This window comes from Sphaerodactylus townsendi, linkage group LG12 (genome assembly GCF_021028975.2).
Source record: "Sphaerodactylus townsendi isolate TG3544 linkage group LG12, MPM_Stown_v2.3, whole genome shotgun sequence".
Lineage (NCBI taxonomy): Eukaryota > Metazoa > Chordata > Lepidosauria > Squamata > Sphaerodactylidae > Sphaerodactylus > Sphaerodactylus townsendi.
Window position 1 is genome coordinate 13442464 of NC_059436.1, and position 18039 is coordinate 13460502.

The window sequence follows — 18039 nt, forward strand, 5'->3', positions numbered from 1 at the left end:
GTTCAGCATCACCACAGCTCTAGAGTAGAAGCTGTCTCTAAGCCTCTTTGTCCTTGTTTTTATAGACCTGTATCGTCTGCCAGATGGTAACAGTTCAAAAAGAGAGTGTTCTGGATGAGACGGATCTCTCAGAATATTTTGGGTTTTCTTTAGGCTTCGGGAATTATAAAATTCTTCCAAGGAGGGGAGAGGGCAGCCGATAATCCTCTGTGCAGTAGTGATCACCCTTTGGAGCGCCTTCCTATCCGCCACTGTGCAACTGGAGAACCATACACAGATGCAGTAGGTTAAGACACTCTCCATAGCACAGCGGTAAAAGGACACCAGGAGTTTTCCATTCAGTTGTTGTTTCCTTAACAGTCTAAGATAGTACAGTCTTTGCTGGGCCTTCTTAACCACCGCGGCAGTCTGTACGCCCCAGGTCAAGTCCTCTTTAACCATACCGCCCAGAAATTTAAAACTAGCCACCCGCTCTACTTGATCTCCATTTATAGTCAAGGGCTGAATTTCTGAGCTATTCCTTCTATAGTCCACTCTAAGCTCCTTTGCCTTGTTGGTATTAAGAACCAGGTTAAGAACTTGGACTTCATGAGAAATAACCATTCCTTGCACATGGATCTTTTTTGGCTGGAGAGCCGCTTGCCTGGGGTACCTCATGGCATGGTTGGCAAGCGTCAGGCTCTTTAACAGGGCTGGTGTCAGGAATCGACATGGGCCCTTTCCCCACTTACCTTAAGCCCCGCGCTACTCTCCTCAAGTAGCGCGGGGTCCAGCTGCACTCCCCACTTCAGGGGCGGCGAGAATGCAGCCGCCTCGACGCTGCCTCTCTCGCGCCCCCTCAGGGTGCGGCATCCCTGGCGCTGGAGAAAACGGCGCCTTTTGATGACCCCGCACAGAGCGCAGGGTCATGGGGAAGCCGGGGCGCATGCCAGAAATGACGCGCACAGTGAGTGGAGCACAGCGACGGTGGTGGAGGGAAAAGTGGGGAAAGGCCCATGGCTGGAGACTCACTGCCCAGGAGAAAATCTACCCTGCACTAAATTCACTTGGTCAGTCTCCCATTTCCGCTTGCAAACAATTGTCAAAGTGGATTGAAAGTGCATTATTCTGCATGTGCGGAAGGGGCTTCAGACATCACAGAGATGTCAGGCGCCACAGTTCATTTATTGGTGGGAACAGTGCTGAAGGGACTTTCGAACTTGCTGTCACCAGTGAGGCTACACAAAGTGCAAAAAAGTTTTGGTCCATTGCTTCTGCTACAACTAAGGGGAGGGGATAAGAAAGAAATGCCTGGGGGTCCGGATGACCATTCTTGGAGGGGAGAGGAAAACCATTGGATGGGAAAGAATAGAGGGGTGGCAGGGAAGAAAGGGGTCACAACTGTGAAGGAATGGAAGGGAGGGACAAACATTCTACTTCTTGGAACCCAGAAAAAAATATGCCCGTTAGCCTCCATGGCCCTGCAAACATTTGACAAAAACTCTCAGAAAAGATGCTGAAAATCAAGCGATACTGAATTGAGGGTAGCAGGCAGATATTTGCTGCATTTGCAAAGAAATTGCCTTCTGGGAATCTGTAAAGTTAGAAGGCAGGAAAGTGTTTCCAAACATGCCATGGCCATGCATGGTTCTCTGGCACACAGTGCGTCAATTGTCCCCTGAACGTTTAGAGACGTTTGGCTACCTCTTGCAGCAATCATAAACGTTTATTTATTTTGTTTGAAGCGTTTTTAAAGCTGCCTTTCTGCCCAACTTAGGGTTCCCAAGGCAGCCAATAAATCATTTGCACAAGAGATGATTCTTGCAGAGTTGCTAACTCCATGTTTGTAATTTCTGGAGATTTGGGGGGTTTGACTTTGAAGACCGTAGGTTTGGGGAGGGGGCTTAGGAGAGTGTAATGACACAGAATCCACAGCCATTTTTTGGTAGGGAAACTAGAGTAATACAAAGTCCTCTACCCCAGAGAATGAACAATCTGAACTTGAACTAAAGGCCAACTAAAAAAAAGGGAAACAGGGAGGAAACAGAGCAGTGTGGGTAGTATGGGATGATTCATACTTTTAGCATTCCCTGCAGGAAGCGCCAGTGTAAAAGCAGCAAACACACCCATCCCAATAAACTATGAATGAGCCCTAAATGATTTACAAAAACAGGCAGCTACACCAGACATTCCATTGGGAGATCTGTGAATGGAGTTCTCGAAAGCTTTTGAAAGGAAAGCAGTAGCAGAGTGGGACACCAGTTCAAAGTTGAGCAAACCTACTTGGGCAGAGCCTTTTCTGCATTCTGCCTTTACCCCATATTTTAGGGGTTGTCAATCCAATAATTTACCTCTAATTTTGTACACACACTTCCCTTCCAAACGTTTTTTGTTTATTCCATTTCATCTGGACCACACTGGAAGGGGTGAATGAGGCAGGACGTCAATTCAAAATGGAGCAAAAATACAGGGGTAGGGAAAGAGTTTAGCCTTCCTTCCCATGCAGTTTTGATCGTTTGAAACATCACCACCCTGGGCTGCTGTTATCTGGGGGAAACTGGCATGGGAAAAAACAAGGAATACACTTTGTCATTTTATTTTATCTGATAATAACCCTGGTCATTTTCAAGAAAGGAGGAGAGTTGAGCCTGGTTCACCTGCCTATTCCCCCTCTGAAAAATGCTGAGAAGATTTGTCCACGGGTCTCCCAGTATTGTACTTGGTTTAATCCTAAGAGACCTTTGGGTGACAAGGCCCATAAATCCGTAAACATTGCTGATACTCTTTTACCTGGACTGCAATAGAGTCTGCATTCATTCAAGGACCTTTCTAGACATAAAGCAGACAGCTGCTGAATATCTTGAAAGCCTTGCATGATTTATCACGAGCTTTAATTTTATTTGGAATTGAAGCACGCCTTCGTCAGAGGAGCCGCGGTTTCAAATGTGACGCTGCCGAAGTTGGTGGATACTCGACACCCAAGGGCGGGCCTTTTCTTAATAACTTTCAATATAAACTTCATCGCTCAGTGTAGCAGGAGGGTTGTGTGTATGTGTGTGTGTGTTTAAAAAAACAGCCCAGGCCGCTTCTGACAACTTTGTTTAATTCAACAGTCTGGCTGGAGTTCTTCAAAAGCTATTTGAGCCACTGAATATCAGGTCATGAGAATGGTATTGTTTCCCCCCCCCCCCCACAAAAAAAAAAGTCTCTGGATGGAGTCCCTGGCTCAAGTTAGCCCATTGTGTTTCAGGCACATTTAGCAAAAGAGACTTGGATTGTCAGGGCTGCTGCAGTACACATTGCACTCATTTTTGGCAGGGGAATTGTGGGCAGGGATAACCCAGATCTTGTTGGCTCCTCTGAGCAACTATTGTGGGTGTTTTGGAAAGACGTGGAAATTTGCACCCGCGAAGCCCGGTTTCCAGATGTCCCATATTTCAGATTCTTAATTCAGATTGCAACATGTCACCACGCAGCAATAACTCAGTGGATTAAACTGTCACATCTTTTCCTCTTGAAGAACCCTCTGAATTGTGCACATCATCATCATCATCATCATCATCATCATCATCATCATCATCATCATCATAATTTGGCATTCAGACTGTTCTGGATTCATCTAAAAGCATCTTTATATATATATAGCCTGTATTTATATATAGCCCATTGGGGTTCCAAAGCAAATTAGAACACGCTTGTTCCCTCCTCCAGTTGAAAGAGGTGACTGGCCCAGTGTTACGCAATGAGCTCCCATAGCTGAATGGGCCTCCCTTTTTCAAGTCTGACATTCTTACCATTAAGGTCCATTCCTGCCCTCAGCAGGCAGTCTTGGTGATGGCAAGGAATTCCAAAACCTGGAGGCTACTACCAAAAAAGCCCATTCCCTTGTATTCACCAAACTGCACCTCAACTGTAAAGAGTCTCCAAGCAGCTTACAAACTCCTTCCCTTCATCTTCCACAAAAGGCACCCTGTGACGTAGGTGGGGCTGAGAGAGTTCTGAGAGGACTGTGACTAGCCCAAAGTCACCCAGCAGACTTCCCATGGAGGAGTGGGGAAACTAACCTGCTTTTCTACATTAGAGTCCTCTGTTCTTAATCACTACACCATGTGGCATATAAAAAACGCTGAAATTGATCCTGAAGGCAAATTGGTTTATGTGCCATGGAAGCTTCCTTGGTGACCTTCACAAACTCTCAGCTTGTTCTACCTCACAGGGTTGCTGTTGTCAGAAAATGGAGGAGGGAAGAACAATGTTCTAAAAGCCAATTAATCGTAGGGACTAAATATGCAATTGGCAACATTCTTCTAATTTGGCCAGCAGACGCAACATCTGCATTGATTGGCTTCGATTCCATTCATGCCAACGATGTTAGCTGCATGCAAGGATACTAATATGGGTCATGAATCATGGATCTGTTTTCAACATGGACTTCAGCGTTTAAGCATACTGTTCTTGATTAGAAGAATCCCGTCCTGCATGCTAATGTGAAGCCCAAGTCTGTTTTTCCAGTACTTCATCTTACACAATTCTTGAAAAACAAAGTGATGTGGTTTCTGCTTTTACCCGTATTTTTCTGAGACTAGCCTCGCCTGCCTTGGGATTTGCATGTTAAATTGCTTTTCATGTGTCCCATGTGAAAGGCGTCGTTTCACCTCTAACCTGGTCTCACAAAGTTACCTTTTAAAGCCACCTTCCAATATAAATCAAATCTAATATAAATTAATCTCTGTGAGAGAAAAGAAGGCAACCAGGTGTGACACTGATCTCACTCTGAATATTGTAAGCCAAGTGGATGTATCTGTACTATGGAGGTGGATTGCAGGTCTCTTAGGACGAACTTGGTCTACATGCATGGAATTATAATTTTGCAGAAAATGAGTGTTCCCTTTAGCCCAAAGACTGATATTACATATCAACAGATGCTTGTCCAGTCTTCGCTTTAAAACCTCAAAAAAAAGAAGATTGTGTGACTTAACTTCTCCTGCTTCAGCAAAAGACAAGCAGTAAAATGTGGACTCACATACACATTGCCAGGGCTCCCTGTTGTCTGTCTGGAACTGGTCTTGCTCTCTATCTGTTGATTGATTAGTCTGTCTGTCTGTCTGTCTGTCTGTCTGTCTGTCTGTCTGTCTGTCTGTCTGTCTGTCACTAAACAGCAAGATCAAGTAAACCATGAAATGCAATAAGGTGAGAGGCAATTTTGTAATGAACGTAATGAAGAAAAGCAAAGAAACCATGTAATAGTAGTAATTGATGACAATGCAGCTTAGCTAAAGTGATTAACAGCTGCAATGACTAAGGGACCTTAGATTGAGGGTTGCCAGCTCCAGGTTGGGACATTCCTGGAGATCTGGGGGTGGAGTCTGGGGAGAGTTTGAAAAGAGGAGGGAGCTCTTACTCAGGGATATGGTGCCATACAGTCCACACTGCAAAGCAGCCATTTTTTCCAGGGGAAATGATCAATGTTGTCTGGAGATCAGTAGTGATTCCAGGAGATCTCAAGGCCCCACCTGGAGGCTGGCAACCCTACAATCTTCCTTATCTTGATCAAATTTCCTAATGAAATCTCATTGTTTATTTCCCACACTGGAGCCTTTCTTTGCAGCATTTCTCTTTTTTTGCTTAAAGTGGTAAGCTTGTGTGTGTTTAGATTGTGTGTGTTTGTGTGTGTGTGTGTACGTACGTATGTAAGTACATACGTACGTACGTACATGCATGCATACATACATACATATGTGTGTGAGTATATGAAAGCTTCCAAGCTATGATTGATGTTGTCCACCTATACTAGATAAAAAGTGTTTGCTGCAGCACAGTTCATAAGAACATAAAAGGGCATTTCAGCAGCACACATGTAATCCAATGTCTTGCTTTTCTGCTTCCCATATTCAATGGCATGACCTCTGCCTGTCTCTCTTTTCGCTTCCTTTTACTAGATGTCTCTTACGATGCTGTCAGGAGATCTGGATGGGGCAATAACATGAATTCCAGCCACAACAAAAGTGAGTTGATGCGATACCCCTTTTACCTAGATTGGCTGTCAGTTAAGATTTTTTTTTTAAACAGGAGCAATGTTTTAAGACAGCAAAGAGACAACATGGGCTCCCTTCACCCCTGATTCATACCCCCATTAGCTGAGATGCAGGCCAAGGGTGAAACATTAGGAGCAAAAATTACCAAACTTCAAACGCACAATCCAGAAAAGCCACAACAGCCTGTTCTGGTTAAATTGCAGCTTCTGAGTGCACGGTTTATCCTGACTTAAAAACGGTTTACAGCTGACTTAAAAACATTTCCCTTTTCTCTGTTATTCTTAGGTCCACCATTGGGAGGGTCACAAAATGTGAGCAAAAATCCAGAGCAGCAGCGGCCCCAGCCAGGTAAGAGTCCTGAATGGTCAGGCATCTATGAAACAAATATATGTACCAGTATCCCCCTGTGGGATATGCGCTGGCAGCTAGCTAAGTAGGAACCACCAGATTCAACCCCTGTTGTTCTGCCAGGGACAGAAAGGAAGCTAGGACCCAGAAGAGCCTAAGCTGACTTTTAACCCTAAGACTGCAGTGTTGTAGATCAGGACTTCTGCAGAACTGAGCTAGTTGGACCCTGGCTGATAGTTCTGAAGGGCACAAGTTGAAGCAACTTCTACTTCCTCTATTTGAGGTGTTAGACATGTGAAAAATTGATAACCTTCATGTTCTGAACTCACACCAGTGGTTAAGACCAGTGGAATTTAAACTGGAGAACTTTGATTCCCCACTCCTCCACATGAACGGGGGACTCTTATCTGGTGAACCAGATTTGTTTATCTTCTCCTACCCATGAAGCCTGAGTGACCTTGGGGTGGTCACAGTTCTTTAGAACTCTCTCAGCCCCACCTTTCTCACAAGGTGTCTGTTGTGAGGAGATGAAAGGAAAGGAGTTTGTAAGATGCCTTGAGTCTCCTTTTAGGAGAGAAAGGCAGAGTATAAATCCAAATTCCTCCTCTTCTCCTCTCCTTCTTCACTGTACTTATGATTCTAGTGCATGTTAATTTCTTTATATTGGTGCCTGTCTTTCAGACTACTGTCAGATAGAAGCTTCTCAGATGTTTGATCTGATGGGCCAAGAGGAATGTCCTGTTCCTGTTGAGAGTTAAAAAGGGTTAAACACTTGCATTCTCTGTCTCTTGAGCCAGATGTCTTAATAGTGTCTCATTTGCATTTTCTTTTTGCCCTTCTTTTGTAGATCCTTACCAGATTTTGGGACCAACCAGCAGCCGTTTAGCTAACCCAGGTGAGTTGATGGGGCTCAACAGGCCACCAACCTGTGGGTAACTCTTGTCTTTGGGATATGTGAATCTTGTCTATTTAGTTTCTTTTTATATTGGTTGTTATCTTTGTCAATGGTTTTTGTTCTGTCTTTAATGGTTATTGGAAGAATAATGCTGACTTACTGATGGTCAAATAACATTTCACATATTTACATTTTATGGGGGAAATTGGCTGCAGGGAAATTCAAAACATGGAAATAAAAACTTACAATTTCCAATTGCATAATGGAGAAATGAAAACAAAATGGGGATTTTCAGGTTTGAACTGTGAGAAAGCCCAAATCATTTGTACTCTAACCTTCTACTTCTTAGAGCTCAGGCAGATTAATGAAGATGACATGTCTTCATCTGCCTATAAAATGCCAATCTGCAGGCTTCTGAACCCTCAATTTGCCTTGGAACCATGGGTGGGGCGGAAGAAGCTTTAACCCCTAAGCTTCTGTTTGGGTTTAATACTGTTATCAGAATTGGCTCCCCCACTCTGCTACTAGCATTTTAAGGGGGGGAAAGTGTACGTCCTTTAAAATACAACTTTTCCCTTTTGAAATGTGAATCATGAAGTGAGGAACCTGGTTTTGATTAGTGAACCAACCTTTTCTCCTCCCAGCATGACCCTGAGGCAAACTGAGGCTATAGTTTCCATTTTATATACAGATGGAGATACATGATCTCCTTTCCATCTCTTTGAGCTATTAGGCTAATACTTTATTATTATTGTACTGTGTGTGGGTATAGCTATGTCATGCTTCAATGAAATAAAAATGCAATAACTGTATGTTATATTCTGAATGCAGAGTTTTGTACGGGGACACACCTGTTAGCTGAAACCTACTTGAATTCACCAGATCAAGCTGTGCTTGGTCTATAAATTTACATCCCTCCTCACGTGATGTTCTTGAAGCAGCACACTATAATTCTGATTTAGTGCTTTTGAGATGCTCAAAGCCCATCACAATACAATATCTTACTGTAATACATACAACAACCTTGTAGGGCAATGTTATGGTTTCAGTAACTGCAGAGTCTCCAAGAATCAGGGCCAAATCAGATGCATTATGTCCAGAGCTTCCATGTTCAGAACTTCTGGCAATTTGGAAAAGTCAATTCTCAGTGATGAAAGAGCATGATTCAGAGTGGAACCATGGGGTGAGGCATTAAATCCTCCCCCCTCCGCTCCCAAGCCGTTTTTTTTTTCACAGTTTCATTTCTGGAAAACATTTACATTCACAGTGAGTCAAACCAAATATTAAATAGGCTTTATTGAATTGACACTTCTGAACATTAATCAGGGAAGCAAGCAGACCACAAACAAAGGAGCATTTTTAAAAAGGAGAGTCTTGCCTCTGTCTCATCTGAATGTTCCTTCTGTGAGGGATTTGCATCTAGGTTTCCTAGAGAGCCAGCCTGGTGTAGTGATTAAGAGCAGGTGGAGTCTAATCTGGAGAACCAGGTTTGATTCCTTACTCCTCCACATGAGCAGCAGACTCTAATCTGGTGAACCAGGTTTGTTTCCCCACTTCTACATATGAAGCCTGCTGGGTTACCTTGGCCTAGCCACAGTTTTCTCAAAAATCTCTCAGTCCCATCTATCTCACAAGGTGTCTGTTTTGGGGAGAGGAAGGAATTTGTGAGCTGCCTTGAGACTCCTCAAGGTTGAGAAAGGCAGGGTATAAATCCAAAATCCTCATCGTCTTCCTCATCCTCTTCCAACCGTTCAAAACTGCACAGAAAGTCACTGCCATTTCTCTGTGTCCTCTTGCAGGGAGCGGACAAATCCAGCTATGGCAATTTCTACTCGAGTTACTGTCAGATAGCTCCAACGCCAGCTGCATCACATGGGAAGGAACTAACGGGGAATTCAAGATGACGGATCCCGACGAGGTGGCCAGGCGCTGGGGAGAACGCAAGAGCAAACCCAACATGAATTACGACAAGCTGAGCCGAGCCCTCCGATACTACTATGACAAGAACATCATGACCAAAGTACACGGCAAGAGGTATGCCTACAAATTTGACTTTCATGGCATTGCTCAAGCTCTTCAGCCTCACCCAACTGAATCATCAATGTACAAATATCCATCGGATCTGTCCTACATGCCTTCGTATCACGCACACCAGCAGAAAGTGAACTTTGTGCCTCCACACGTGCCTTCCTCTATGCCTGTCACTTCTTCCAGTTTTTTTGGAGCTGCGTCGCCATATTGGACTTCCCCCACAGGAAGCATATACCCAAACCCCAACGTATCGCGTCATCCAAACTCCCATATGCCGTCACACTTAGGCAGCTACTACTAGATGCTTTTCACTATCTGTGGCCTTTCAGTTGGTTGTTCTCTTCCCTTCTTAGATATCTACGGACTTTTTGGTGGACTTCCATCTTTTTGTCATGGAGAAAAGCTGAGAAACTGGATATTGTTATTGTTATTATTATTATTATTATTGGAGTAAACCTTTTTTATTTTTGTGACTGTGCTTCTTCAGTCTCAAATGGGCAGATGGATTTTCCGATGGGCCAGTATTATATATAATTATATATTTTCTATTTTGGTTCCAAGCCTTATATCCTCTATTGGACCAAGTCGAGTGCTTTAGAGATCGGTGGTGGTTACCATCACTCCAACTCATAACAGATAATGGAGAGCATTGTCAAAGTCAAGGGGGAAACAGACTCATGGGTCTTAGAAGATGGATGTTTGTTTGTCCCAGAAAAATGACGGTTCTTTTTGTTGAGTTTGGGGAAGCGGAAGGAAGATCCAAATATTGCTTGGAGAGGACATGGTTTGGAGGATCCAACTGGAAGCTAAGCTTTAAAGCCAACAAAGGCTCATCTTTCACCCAACTGGAAAAAAAAGAAATACACATACATATATATATATATATATTATATATATTCATATAAATAAATATGTATATTTTAAGACTATCAAGGGCATTGAAGGGACCTGTCAAGAGCATTGTGTTATGTTTTGTGTCTTTTTTAAAAACTGCAGGAACATCCAAGACCAAGAGGTGCGGGGAGGGGGGGGGGGTGGACTCACAATGCATCAAGGGCAGATATTCTTATGAATGCAGAATGGGACTAATATAAATGACAGCTGCTCCCAGTGCTTGGCTTCAGGGCAGGGAGTTGCGAAAACACAACTGATTCACAAACGCTGTGCGTTTGTCAGACAGCCACTCAGAGGGTCAACCAAACCAGAAGGCAATTTACTGTATAAATTATGCAGAGTTATGTTTTTACCTATATCTCACAGTGTTAAGAAAACGATAAAAAATTTAAACGAGTTGACCTCGGTCACAAATGCAAGTTGTTTGGGTTTTTTTTAGTTGTTTTTTTACTATCGGATCCATTGTTGGGGTTTTTTTTTTAAGAAATGTAATTTGTACATCTTTTCTATCTGTACATTTGGGTTCCAGCTTTGTAATTTTTTTTGCTAAAAAATAAAGTTAAAAAAAGAAAAATGTAATGTCTCTGTCGGTGAAAAAATAAAATGCCTCAGTTCTAAAGGGAACAATGTATCTATTCTAAAATGAAAGGCGGCCCCTTCCGCACATGCAGAATAATGCACTTTCAATCCACTTTCATTGCACCTTGCAGTTGGAATTTACTGGATGGAATAGCAAAATCCGCTTGCAAACAATTGTGGAAGTGGATTTAAAGTGCATTATTCTGCATGCGTGGAAGGGGCCATAGATACACTATAAACGTATGCCAGTTTTCTAACAGCTTAAACCAGAGATCTCCAAGATGGAGCCTGTGAACCTTTCTTGGCACCTACAAGTGTTTTTGTAAAGTGAGTGGAGCCAGGAGTGGAGCCCTGCCTTGACCAGGGCTTCTGATTGGCCCCTTAAGATCTGATTGATGGGGCGGATTTAAATAACATTATATGCCTCCACGTTGCTTTAATTCTCTCTCCTCTTTCCCAATTTACCTTTTAAATTACTCTTCTTCTCTCCCCTTAGACTTTTCTGTGTTTATGGCTCCACTTCCTTAGGCCGCCATTTTGTGGTTGTGCTCACCACTGCCTGGCACAATTCCAGTGGTGTCCACAGGCTCAAAGAGGTTGGGGACCCCTGTCTTGAACTGTTGTGGTTTCCCCACAAAGAAACCTGGGATTTACAAATTGATGAGGCTGCTGAGAGACCTCTATTAGAATCTCTTGCTCTACTCACAGAACTGTGGTGCCCAGGGAGAGGGATTCAGTGATAAAACCAGGTTTTATCATAGATATGCCCTAAAATTCTCTGGGTGAACGCCTGCTATCCAAAGCAGCACAGTATTTCAGATTGCACTACAAAATGTATTTTGGATCCTCTTTAGTTGATCCCTGATTCATTTGTTATTTAATATCTGTATCAAAAAAACCCCATCCTATCCCAGACATGATTAACTGGAGTTGGATCCCTGTACAAAAGAAACTGCATTCTCTAATTTAGTTCAAGGCAGCGTCATGTGTTCATGCGAAATGACAGGAATTAAATGCGGCATCTTTTGCAGGCAAACCATGAGCTTTGCCAATAAGAGCCAACATGGTGTAGTGGTTAAGAGTGGCGGAGAAATGGACTTGATTCCCCACTGTTCCATGTGAAGCCTGTTGGGTGACCTCGGGCCAGTCACAGCTCTCTCAGAACTCTCTCAGCTTCACCTACTTCACAAGGTGCCAGGCAAGGGGGAGAGGGAAGAAAAGGCAATTGGAAGCTGCTTTGAGACTCCTTATGGCAGAGAAAAATGGTATTAAAAAAACTTTTCTTCTTCTTCTACAGTCCTTCTCCGACTTGCTAAGTAGCATCTTAGAGGCCCCACAAGAATTTGGAGGGAATCTGGTTTTGAGAGTCAAAGCTCCTTTTGTCAGATAACTTTTCCAGCCAGTTGACTCTGGATAGAAATGGCTTATTTCATAGGGACCACACTAGACGATCAGGTGAATATGCCTTTAATAATATATAATTCCCCCCTCCTGAGACCTCTAGCATTAGTCACCAACAGAGAACCAACATATGAGACTCTGTGGACCAATAGTCTAATATTTATACACTTAAGGATTGCGTTTCGCCAGTTCTGACAATGAACTTCCTGGCAACTGCAGTCTTTTTAAAATGTAAAGGCTTTTCCTGTCTTAACACCTTCTTGTTTTCACATTAGTAAAGGGGAGAAAGGGGAGGAAATATTAAATGTATATTGTACCCTTAACCAGTTTAAACAATTCCTTCAGATCTGATGCCACTAGGAGTGGAATGCTTGCTGGCTGGGATAACAGCCAGATCTGACTTCCTTTAGCACAAACGTTGCTTCTGTCACCCTGCATGTGAGCTGAGAGGTTTGAAATATTTTCCTCCATTATGATGAGGAAGGAAATGACCATCTACCTTGTGTAAATATTATTTCTTAACTGGGAAATTCACATCTCTTATTTCTGGAGAAAGCAGCAGAATTCATCCGAGGGAGTGAGAAAGAGAGAGTCTGCCTTGACCAGAAGAATTAACTTTTTAAAAAATTGGGATACAATTTAGTGGTGGCAGATGCCATCGAATTGCAGCGGCCCATGGGACGCCATATAGAGTTGTCAACGCAAGAGGTGTCCAAAGGTGGTTTGCCTTGTCTACTTCTTTGTAGTAAGTCTGAACTTCCTTGGTGGTCCCCCATCCATATAACAACCAGGGCTAACCCTGCATAGCTTTTGAGATCTAACAAGATCAGACTATGCTGGGCAATCTAGGTGAAGAGTATCTCCAATAGGTAGTTGTGTCATCACAGGCCATGCCATACAAATGTACCTCTATACAAACAGTCCATTTTTACAGTTTGGTGTCTCCTAGAAAGCTCAACCCTCTTCTTGGACCAGCAAGAGACATGTTTCAGGAACAAATTTTGTTTCAGTGACTTGGGCTCATTCCGCACATGCAGAATAATGCACTTTCAAACTGCTTTTAGTGCTCTTTGAAGCTGTGCGGAATAGCAAAATCCACTTGCAAACAGTTGTGAAAGTGGTTTGAAAATACATTATTTTGCGTGTGCGGAAGGGGCCTTGCTTAGATACAAACTGTACTTCAGGCTGGAGATCCATGATTGAGGAATGTGTCTAAGTAGAATCAGAGAGTTGGAAGAGACCCCAAGGGCCATCGTCCAACCCCCTGCAGTGCAGGAGCACACAATCAAAGCACTCCTGATAGATGGCCATCCAGCCTCTCCTTAAAAACCTCCAAAGAAGGAGACTCCACCACACTACAAGGTAGTGCAGTCCACTGTCAAACAGCCCTTACTGTCAGGAAGTTTTTCCTTATGTTTAGGTGGATTCTCTTTTCCTTCCCCTTGAATCTGTGACTCCTGGTCCTAGTCTCTAGAGCCGCAGAAAACAAGTTTGCTCCCTCACCAACATGACATCCCTTCAAATATCTAAACACGGCTATCATGTCACCTCTTAACCTTCTGTTCACCAAACTAAACATCCCCAGCTCCCTAAGTCTCTCCTTGTAGGGCATGGATTCCAGACCTTTCACCATCTTGGCTGCCCTCGTCCAAAACAGCAGGGCTATGCCAGTGGGGTTCAGCAGGTTCACACCACTTCGGCAGAACCGGTTGTTAAAATGGTGCTTGTGAACAACCAATTGTTAAATTATTTGAATCCCACCACTGGGCTATGCCCTTTTCCTATCAGGCCTTCGTTGCATGGCCAACCTCTATTATTAGGCTGCAATGACACTGCAGTTCTTAACGGGCGCAACGAATTCAGCGCTGCATCTGGCCAACAGTTTCTTATACAGACCACCGCACCACAAACTTCCTGCAGTTCTTGTTTTCATAAATAGCCCCTTCCCTCTCCTTCCCATCTTCTTTGTACAAAGCTGCAGAATTATGGCAGTTCCAACAAGTCAAACTCGCAGCTTACAGCAACGCCGAGGTTTTTAAAGCAAGAGGGATTCAGAGGTGGTTTGCCATTGCCTTCCTCGACACTACAACCCTGGACTTCCCTGCTGGTCTCCCATTCTAGAACTAACCAGGGCCAACTTTGCTGAGCTTCTGAGTTCTGATTAGATTGGGCAAACCTGTGCTACCCAGGTCAAAGAGTATTGTGGTGCATGTGCAAAATGCCATCTATTCAATGCCAACTTATGGCAACCTAGCCTAGCATGGGGCAGATTTTAACCCTGGCAGCAGGCAGAGAAGATCCAATGTGAGATTTATTTATTTTATTTTATTTATGAATATTTTGACCCCCACCTTATACAGAGGTATTGAGGCAACTCACAATGAAGTTAAAATAATAAAACATGCCAATAGAAGCATAATAAATAAAGCAGTAACAATAAAACATGGCAAGAAAACATCATAAAGTTAATCCCAACCTCACTCCCTCACCCCCACCCTCACGCTCCAGACCAGCTGCTGCAGAGAACCAGCGTGGTGTAGTGGTTAAGAGTGGTGGGTTCTAATCTGGAGAACCGGGTTTGATTTCCCATTCCTCTACATGAGCGGTGGACTCATATCTGGTGAACTGGATTTGTTTCCTCGCTCCTACACATGAAGCTGCTGGGTGACTGTGGGCTAGTCACAGTTCTCTCAGAACTGTGCCCTTTGGGGGTGGGCGGTCTAATAAATAAATAAACTCACTCCCTTAGTCCCACCCACCTCACAAGGTGTCTATTGTGGGGAGAGGGAGGGAAAGAAGTTTGAAAGCCGCCTTGAGCCTCTTTGCAGGAGAGAAAGGCAGGGTATAAATCCAAATTCTTCCTCCTCCTCTTCTCCCAGGGAGGCGAGCCAAACACCCGGGTGAAGAGAATAGACTTTGCTATGCACCTAAACCAGTGGTGGCGAACCTATGGCACGGGTGCCAGAGGTGGCACTCAGAGCCCTCTCTGTGGGCACGCGTACCCAGAGTTCATCATGTGGGCGGGGCGGAAAATCACCCCCCCCACACACACACACATCTAGGCTGGCCTGGGCACAATCCTTTACCTGTCCTGGGAGTAAGCTCGGTTGCTGGCAATGGGGCTTGCTGCTGAGTAAACCCTCCTAGGGTCGTGATTCACCCATTCGAAGTGTTGCATGGTTGCTTCACCAAGCTTACTCCTGAGTAACGCGCACCTCGGAGCCAACCGTTTTTTTCTAAATTAAAACCTCAGTATTTAGGTTAAATTGCCGTATTGGCACTTTGCGATAAATAAGTGGGTTTTGGGCTGCAGTTTGGGCACTCGGTCTCGAAAAGGTTCGCCATCACTGACCTAAACCCCTAAAGGGTAGGCACCTGACAAAAACTCCAAGGAGAGAGAATTCCAGACAGACCCTGGGGGAAATCACACAGAAATCCATCAGAGATGGATCGACTCAGTTAAGAAAAATATGGCCCTCAGCTTTCAAGACAGGATGTTTTGGAGGTCATTAATTGATAGGGCTGCCATAAGTCAAAAGTGTTGTCATGGCCCTTAACATACACACATACAAAAGGGAAAGGGCTGGGATTATGCCTGAAATTGTTCTTTACTTTTGGCTAAAAGCAGCCCAAGTTGTCCATTCACATCTGGGGGCTAGGGAGTGTGTGTGTACATGGCAGTGTATTATTGATGCTTCTCCTCCCCCCTTGTAACATATGCTGGGAGATCCAGGCTGCAAACCAAATACCAGTTTCCTGGGGGTAGGCCCCATGACTAAAATAGCACATACTTCTGAGTAGACCTAAGAGGAGACACTTAGGGACAGAGGGTAAGAAATGCCCTATTTCTATTTAAACTCTGGTTCTGACACTGAGACCTCTTGATCCATTTGAATCCAACAGTTTGATCCTAGAGTGCTTTTACTTGTGATATTCAGACTGTGGTGCTAAAACAGTGCTACGTATTCCAAAGATCACAAACAGCTTTCCCCTCCTCCTTCACTTTTTCTGTACCTTTTCAATGATCTGGGTGACTCAGGATAGCCTAGTCTCCGTCAGTTCTTGGGAGGTTAAGCAGGGTTAGCCCTGGTTTGTATTTGGATGGGAGACCACTAATGAAGTCCAGGGTCCCTGTGCAAAAGAAAGCAGTAGCAAAGTACCTCTAAATGTCTCTTGCCTTGAGAACTCTATGGGGGTATCATAAGTTGTTTGTGACTTGGTGGCACTTTACACACAGAGAGAGCTTTAGCTAACTTTCCACTGAAAGAGTTCAGATGTGCCACCTGGCGGCTATCTTACTGTGAAAATGTGATCATTCACTCACTTTGTTTAATCCTGTAGCACCCCTCTGTGGTCTTTCTTGCTCACTGTCTCTCCTACCTTGGATCCCTGCTCTCAGAGCTCCAGAATTCCTGTGTCAGACCCAAGATGCATTTCGCAATCCAGCATCCACCTAAATTTAGGATAAGAGAATATGCTTATTCCAGGTTTGTTACTCAATAGTATTGCATTGGGATGAGGGTTGAATTATCTGAGTCAGTTATAGTTTCTAACTGCAGTCTGGGAGACCTAGGATTGAATTCCTGCTCTGCCAGGGAGATTTGTTGGGCGGACCTTGCACCGGTCATGCATCTTCAGTCAAGTCAATCTTATTTGGAGATTAAGGTGAAGAGGAGGAGCAGGAGCAGGAGCAGGAGGAGGAGGAGGAGAGTTTGGATTTATACCCCACTTTTCTCTCCTGTAATGAGACTCAAGGTGGCTTACAAGCTCCTTCCCCTTCCTCTCCCAACGATACCTTGGGAGGTAGGTGGGGCTGAGAGAGTTCCAAAGAACTGTGACTAGCCCAAGGTCACCCAGCAGGAATGTAGGAGTGCTGAAACACATCTGATTCACCAGATAACCCTCTGCCATTCAGGCAGAGGAGGGGGGAATCAAGCTCGGTTCTCCAGAATCCACCTGTTCTTAACCACTACACCACACTGGCTCTCAGACTAGTATAAGTTACTTTTGTTCCTCACTGGAAAAACAGGAGGATATAAATAAAGTGAATAAAGAAATCTAATACAGTATAGACACTTCTGTGCTTAACAAGGAAGAGTCTGAAACAGTGATACTCCCTTACCAATTCACAAAGAACTATATTCACATTTACCAACAACTAGACTGGCCAACCTCCTGGTGGGAACTGGAGATCTCCTGGAATTGTGACTGATCTTCAGACTGCAGTGACAGCCTCTCCTGATGTCGAATATAAATGAGGGAGGTAAATAAGTAAATATGTTTAAGAAAAAACTGTGTATGAAAGGAACGGCTAGGAAGACTGTGTCAAAAAAAAAAATCCAGCACCACTCCAAACCCTACACAAAGCTTGCACAATGAACCAAAAAGGTCCCTTCTCTCCCTATTTCATATGTAAATATGCATACACACCCATGGCTGTATATCTGGGAAGGCACTGTGGTGTGGTGGTTAGAATGTTGGGTTCAGATTTCAGCCAGACAATGCAGGGAAATGAAAGACCTGCATTTAAGTCCCTGCTTCTGTGTTCTCACCAAATATCCTCGGGCAAGTCTCCTTTCTCAGCCTAGCCTGCTCCACAGGACTGTCGTACATTTGGACCCTAAAGACATAGCAATAAGTGGTAAAGAAAATAAGATGGAGCAGTTCGAGCAAGAGTGTGACACAATGCACTGGTGAAACCAATCCAAGGGAAAAAAATCATTTTAATTAAAAGAAACACACACACACACATTCTGATTCCAGGACCACCGAAAGGTCTTGGACAATCTTGCTTTCTTCTTGTAAGTCGGGCATGGGGACTCGCTTTGGCCACGCTTATTCCTTGCAAACTACTGCTCTCTGATTGTCACAGCACAC

At 44.0% G+C, this 18039-nt stretch overlaps 1 protein-coding gene across 5 annotated transcripts in view; it reads left to right on the forward strand.

Moving 5' to 3' along the window:
- The window catches only part of FLI1 (Fli-1 proto-oncogene, ETS transcription factor), a 121269-nt gene extending 110608 nt beyond the window's left edge, over positions 1-10661 (forward strand). For all 5 annotated transcript variants that reach the window (XM_048512867.1, XM_048512868.1, XM_048512871.1 and 2 more), the window contains 4 exons: positions 5919-5984; positions 6300-6362; positions 7210-7257; positions 9057-10661. In XM_048512867.1, coding sequence (XP_048368824.1) covers positions 5919-5984; positions 6300-6362; positions 7210-7257; positions 9057-9589 — 710 coding nt within the window. In that variant the 3' untranslated portion in view covers positions 9590-10661. The remainder of the gene's footprint in view (positions 1-5918; positions 5985-6299; positions 6363-7209; positions 7258-9056) is intronic.
- Positions 10662-18039: the final 7378 nt, after the last annotated feature.